The 6,698-nt window shown below is 36.6% G+C and overlaps 1 protein-coding gene across 3 annotated transcripts; it reads left to right on the top strand.

The window, feature by feature from the left end:
- LOC18775587 (oxysterol-binding protein-related protein 3C) lies at window positions 572–6,409 on the top strand. 3 transcript variants are annotated; one of them, XM_007207392.2, is made up of 10 exons: window positions 572–780; window positions 1,900–1,993; window positions 2,424–2,540; window positions 2,629–2,701; window positions 2,788–2,906; window positions 3,319–3,440; window positions 3,892–4,068; window positions 4,517–4,661; window positions 5,204–5,382; window positions 5,631–6,409. In XM_007207392.2, the coding sequence occupies exons 1-10, from the start codon at window positions 683–685 to the stop codon at window positions 5,875–5,877; spliced, it is 1,371 nt and encodes a 456-aa protein (XP_007207454.1). In that variant the 5' UTR covers window positions 572–682; the 3' UTR covers window positions 5,878–6,409. The 3 variants fall into 3 exon arrangements, with proteins under 3 accessions (XP_007207454.1, XP_020422110.1, XP_020422111.1); XM_020566521.1 differs by lacking the exon at window positions 572–780 and adding an exon at window positions 872–891; XM_020566522.1 differs by lacking the exon at window positions 572–780 and adding an exon at window positions 917–1,081.

Below are 6,698 nucleotides of genomic sequence, written 5' to 3'. Positions count from 1 at the left end.
TTCATATTTAAAAAAATTAAAAGAAAAAGAAAAAGCAGATAATGGATCCTATAACTACCCATTATCTTTTTTAATTCTAAAATAAATTTACTTATTTTAAAAAAAAAACATCTCGCAAGCGCGGAAGCGCGTGCAGAGAGGCTAGTTGCAATAAAGGATTCATCACATAGCACCCTTTATCAACTATTGTGATGAACTAAATCACACCATTGCAAGTGAGATTCTACTATTTTAGTTCACTTTCAAACAATAAAATTGCATTGATCCTACCTATTGTAGATGCCCTTAGAATCAATTCGAATACTCCTCTCCATCAATAAAAAATAATTTAAAATTTTTGGTGGGGAAAAAATAATTACTCTTCCATCTTCTTGAATTTCCTTTTTTCAATATAAAAAGAAAACGTTTCAAAAAATAATGAACGCGTGCCAGGACGTCATTAAAGCAGAAGAACACACGCGCCAGCGCAAGAAACTAACCGCCAACGAATTCCACGTCATGTCCTCTTTGGTATCTGAAATTACAATCCCTACCCCTCACCTAACTATTTTCTCTTTCCTTCTGTCTTCCTAGTTTCTTCATTTCTTTCTTATTTGGTGGCAAACGCTTCTCTGTTTTTCATAGTGTTGATCTTGCAATTATCAAATTAGGGTTTTTAGCTTTCACAGAGACTGAGAGAGAAATGGTTAGCCCAAAGAAGGAACAGAGCAACGGCTTCTTCGCAGCCATGAATTCTGGCCTCTCCGTGTTCAGCAACGCCATGCACCGATCTGTTGGCGGGTTAGCTTTTTCTCTCTTCCTCATAATTCAATCTTTCACTTCATTTCTTCTTCTCTGGAGGTTAACTCTTGGCGTCATCGAGAACCCTAATTGTGCTCTTTCTCTGTAGATGTACTACTCTTAATCACTTCTTGATTTGGCTTCCGTAATTCGCCTTGAGCTGTGACATTTTGATCTTGCTTGTGATCGGATTCTTATCAGACTCTTTCTCCTCGAAATGTGCCTGTTTTCTTACACGTTTATGTACTGCATTGAAACGACTATGATTTGTTGGATATTTGGGTTTCCTTTGCGCAACATTGTGAGTGAATTGCTGAATTTAGAGTTCCCTATTAGGATGAGGATGCTGAATTTGGGTTTGGAAGGGTTTTAGGTTAGTTGTAAGACACATTGAGGCCTTTATATCAGTTCCTGAATTACGATGCAAGTTGGATTCTTAACTTGAGCTAGTGTTTTAATCAGCCGATGAGGCGGATTATGTTGGTGTTTATAATTAGGACACTTACAAGTGTGTGTTTGTGTACTTATCGAAGATGAATGCGGTCCTACCACTTTCCATTTGAATAAATCATTTAGTCATTTAAATTGAAAATTAATGTGCAGATTGTCTGGAATCAGTATTAGAGGTTCTTGCCATATGATTATCATCAATATTTTATTTTTCTATAAATATTCGAACAAAGACATGCTTATTAGCATCTAAGCAATGGTGCCTTGGATAGTAGTCCAGTAATTTGTAGGCAGGCCTATGACTTGGAATGCAATTCTTAATTTAATATGGATATTGGTGTAAACTCGCCCTTACTTTTATTTATTTTTTAAAATTGTTAAAAAAATATAAAGAATTTTTCAGACAGCCCAAATAGATTGGTTCTCTTTAGGGAGGTGATTTTCGTGTCTGCTGAATCTCTAGTTGGGGCCATTAGTTTCATTTATGTATAACTTGCATGTTCACTGTTCTTGTACTCCGTATACAAGGGCACTTTTGGTGTACTTTTCTTGCACTACATTCATTTTCTTGTGTACCAGTTATTGAGAAAACTATGCCCTGGCCCTTATGATATGTTATTAAGGAGTGAGATCTGTCAGTTGAGAATCTGGCTCTCCTGTTGCTTTTAGGTTGCTTGGTTATGAAGGGGTGGAAGTCATAAATCCAGAGGGAGGCAAAGAAGATGCAGAGGAGGAAGCTCATAGAGGAAGATGGAAGCAGGAGGTGTGCTGTTTTTTCCATTTGTACATTTGATTTTTCAAGGGATGTGCTGCTCTTAGTTATCATATGCTTGATGATAAGTTGGCCATTAGGAGTAAGAGTATTGTCTATATTTAGTGTAGTGTTTCAACTGTGTTTTTATATGAGGGATGGCTATGTGTTCAGAAAGGCGTGTTGTCCTTATTGTTTCTTGATTAATATATGTGTAGATGTTGTAATATGACATTTTTCATGTTTAATTCCAGCAATTAAAGTGCAATGCTTGGAATCTAAGGTGGTCTTGCCATTGTGATAGCATCCTAACATTAACTCATAAACTGCATCCCTTAACCTTCTTATTTTCTACTTCAAATGTGAAATTTATTTGTCATTTTTAACCTGCATCGCTTATACATCCTGACATATTGAGTTCTCTGCAATTTTTATGTTTAAGGAACGAGATAGTTACTGGAGGATGATGCAGAAGTATATAGGTTCAGATGTAACATCAATGGTGACTCTTCCTGTACTTATTTTTGAGCCCATGACAATGCTGCAGAAAATGGCCGAGGTTTGTGCTACTTAATATCTGTGCACTGTTGTTGTGCACATTGTATATGTACTTGATTATTATATAAATTGTGCAATGTCTGTGACAGTTAATGGAGTATTCGAACTTGTTGGATCGCGCAGACGAATGTGAGGATCCTTATTTGCGGTTGGTGTTTGCCAGTGAGTATGCCTTTCCTTTGAAGTTTTCTTGTGATGCATTGCAAGTATCATTTTTTGAATCATGTAATTCATATTAATCATTGCAGCGTCATGGGCTATATCCGTCTACTATGCCTACCAGCGAACATGGAAGCCATTCAATCCTATCCTTGGGGAAACTTATGAAATGGTTAATCACTCAGGGGTTACATTTATTGCAGAGCAGGTGAGCTTTTGAGGGCTATGACCGTCCTGAGTATGAGCCTTTGAGAGTTTTTGAGGGATTACCTGTCCTGGTGTTCGTTTGACACCGCTTCTGGAGAGGGATGCATACTTTTTTAAACAGAAAATGCTTCTCACAATTTTGAGGTCGTTAAACCTTTTGTCCTACTTAATAAGCAAAAGTATCATCTTCTTGGATAAGCTTTATTTTGGAGCTTCTTCAAAAGCATCCTTTCTCTGAGAACTTTGCAAAAGATCTTTTAGGGAAGCCTCTAGAAATGACTGACGCTAAAGCTTATATTGTAGTGTCTTTCAATTGCATCCTCATTAGGTTTTCTTTCATGTTCTTCTGTCTTCTGTCTTCCATTCAAAATCGTAAGTAAGCTGAAATGATTCATCATATATCATTATTCCAGGTGAGTCATCATCCACCAATGAGTGCTGGGCATGCTGAAAATGAGCATTTTGCTTATGACGTGACATCAAAGCTGAAAACTAAATTTTTAGGCAACTCTGTTGATGTTTACCCTGTTGGAAGGTAATACACTGATTGCTTGTTTCTATAATCATAAATTTAGTTGTGTATGTATTTTATGTTCGCCCGACAATATAAATTTATTTTGGATGTCATTAGCTTGTGTGAGTAGAAAGGTTTTTTTTTTTTTTTTTTTAAACCCCTCCGGTTCTTTTGGTTTTTAGTGGATTCTGAAGCTAATCCTTTGTGAGGGCTTGACCTGCTTTCGCTTCATTTTTATAAGAGTTGCATCTCTATGTGGCTACTTTGATTAGATGAACTATTATGTATATTTGTTATTTCGATTCAATTTTTTTGGTTTGTACTTTTGTTGATGTATGGGGTTAACTTTTTAAAATATTATTACTATCAAGTGCTTTATTTATTTATCATTGTGTTTTTTCTCTTGTTCATTTTTTTAGATGGGAATTTTGGAAAGAACATTTATGTTTATGTACTATTGGTTTGTTCGCAGAACACGCGTTACTCTTAAAAGAGATGGTGTAGTCTTAGACTTAGTGCCACCTCCCACAAAGGTAAACAACTTAATATTCGGCCGGACGTGGGTTGATTCACCAGGGGAGATGATCATGACCAATCTGACGACTGGGGACAAAGCTGTGCTATATTTTCAGCCATGTGGCTGGTTTGGGTATCTTTTCTTCTTATTTCAATTCCATGACACATCTACTCCTGTCTATGAATTCCTCAATTATGAGCCTTGTTAGTTTTTACTGGTGGATTCTGTGGTATAATGAGATTAGAACTCTTTACATTTGACTGTTTGATCTCATCGGGTATATGCTAAATAGATTCCTGACCCCATGTTTCTTTCTTAATATATGGCTAAAGCGTCTCTATAATCTATAAATAAAAGAAGTCAAGAAGACTGCTTCATTCTAAATGGTTCACTGGATCCTGCTGTAAATAAACTATTCCAGTACTATAAACTGAGTTTTGAAAAGATTTGTTACTCTTTTATAACTTCTCTTGGTAGTTCCAGAATTAGTTTATACAACCATCGTAGTAGTTGTACGTGTTCTTTTATGCTACTTGCCACATCGTACTGGTGTCCAATTAAAAGCTGTATTTGGTTGCAGAGCTGGCCGCTATGAAGTGGATGGATATGTTTACAATGCTGCTGAGGAACCTCAGATATTGATGACTGGGAAATGGAATGAGTCAATGAGTTATCAACCATGTGATATGGAAGGGGAACCCCTTCCAGGAACAGAATTAAAAGAGGTTACTCATAGAATCTGTCTTGTATAATTTTGTATGTTATTGAAATGTTGCTCTAATATTTCTAGTTGGTTCTGTGAAAAGGGTAGAATCTGTGAGCTTGACAATTATATCTTTTTTTTATACAGTGTCAAGTTTAATATACAATATGTGCATTTACTTTCATGGAGTTAAATCACATATATGATTTTAATTTAAGAGAATTTTTATGGGATTAGTTTCTTTGATGAACCCATTATAGTGCGTGATTAATTAAAGACAAATAGTGTCCCACCAGAGTGTGGTAATGGCTTGTTACTTTAACTTATTTATTCCTGCCTAGTGGAACTCTTCACTAGTATTTGTCAGGATTCAGCTGCTTTCTTTGGCACAGAAACAAAAGTTTCAAGAAGATGATGAATAGTTTATTTGCTAGTCGCTCTGTTTCTGGCACATTGTTTTAACTGGATCACACCTTGTATGACATTGATTTCCATTATATTTGCTGGGAAAAGATACTCAATAGTCTGGCTTCTTACATTTACGGAAGATAATCTGTGCTGCAGGTTTGGCATATTGCTGATGCTCCAAAAAATGACAAATTTCAGTACACATATTTTGCACATAAAATAAATAGCTTTGACACCGCTCCTAAAAGGTTGTTGGCATCAGACTCTCGTTTGCGGCCTGATAGATATGCACTTGAGAAAGGTGATCTATCCAAATCAGGTGCAGAAAAGAGCAGGTATCTGTCTCTCTCTCAAGTAATTTGTATTGTTTTCAATAGGGAACCAAATTGCTGAATTCGTTGGGAATTTCTAACTGACTTGCATCTTTTTTATATTTTTTTTTTCTGTTACGATGTCCTTATGATGATTTAGGTACAGATTGAGGTTTCTTAGCTGTCGCAAAGGCATTAAGTTCATGCTTGCATTGAGTCTTTGCCCCCTCACAAAGATGATTGTTCCTTTAATTACCCTTTCTTTCTTTCAGATTGGAGGAGAGGCAGAGAGCCGAAAAGAGAGAACGAGAGGCCAAGCATCATCAGTTTACACCACGATGGTTTGACTTGACTGAGGAAGTTACACCTACACCTTGGGGTGACTTGGAAGTCTATCAATATAACAATAAATACAATGAACACCGAGCAGCAGTCGATAGCTCTGACTCTATTGATGAGGTTGATGTTAAACTAATTGAATTCAACCCATGGCAGTATGGTAATTTGTCTGCAGAATGAGGTATACCTACCTTTGTGTTACCTTGTTGGATTGTGCTGCTAGTTCATTGGAACTTTTAGCATGTGGAAGCAGTTTGTTGGCTGTTGGCATGTGTACATTGTACCCCTATTCCATAATCCTATTTTGGTTTTGTTTTCCTGTTTGTTACTGATATCTCCTAGTGTATGAAAGAGAGATGGAAAGAAGTAGAAGAAAGGTTATGTAAGTCTCTTTGGTTAACGCTACGATACTCAAGTGATGCCTTGCCTTGCCAGCTCCTTCGACGTGTTCCTAGAAGCAGCTATGTGCATGGGGCAACATCTCTGCTCTGAGTAAAGACTTCCCATATGGTGTCATGCTAAACTTACTGGTTATTGGTTTCACCCGTCTAAACATGGACATGTTTCTTCTTCTCTCTTCATCAAGTTGATGCATAACTTCACGGGTGCCGGAGCAGGGATTTTTAAAAAAAAGTCTTTTGTACAAAATATGGATTTTTTGTTTCCCATTTATATATGGTGGTTAATACATAAGCGATTACTTTTCATCTCAGGTGCGGTACCATATATATCATCTTGACCAGTAAATATGGTTGCAGGATTTTGATAATCTTCAGCATTTTCTTCATTTTGTTGATATACATCATACCGTCCTTTTCCAACCAACTATTTTAAATCCCACAAATGAAAGGAGGAACAGGATGTCTTCAATATATGGTTCGCATCACAAACCTCCTAAAGAATTCAGACAGATAATCTAAAGTTACGAAAACAAAGAAAACACAAGTGCTCCATTTGTCCACAACATAATGTCATGACCTCTCTCTATATAACTTACCAAA

Source organism: Prunus persica, chromosome G6, assembly GCF_000346465.2.
Source record: "Prunus persica cultivar Lovell chromosome G6, Prunus_persica_NCBIv2, whole genome shotgun sequence".
In the NCBI taxonomy this organism is placed as follows: Eukaryota; Viridiplantae; Streptophyta; class Magnoliopsida; order Rosales; family Rosaceae; genus Prunus; species Prunus persica.
This window is presented reverse-complemented; position numbering and strand designations above follow the sequence as displayed.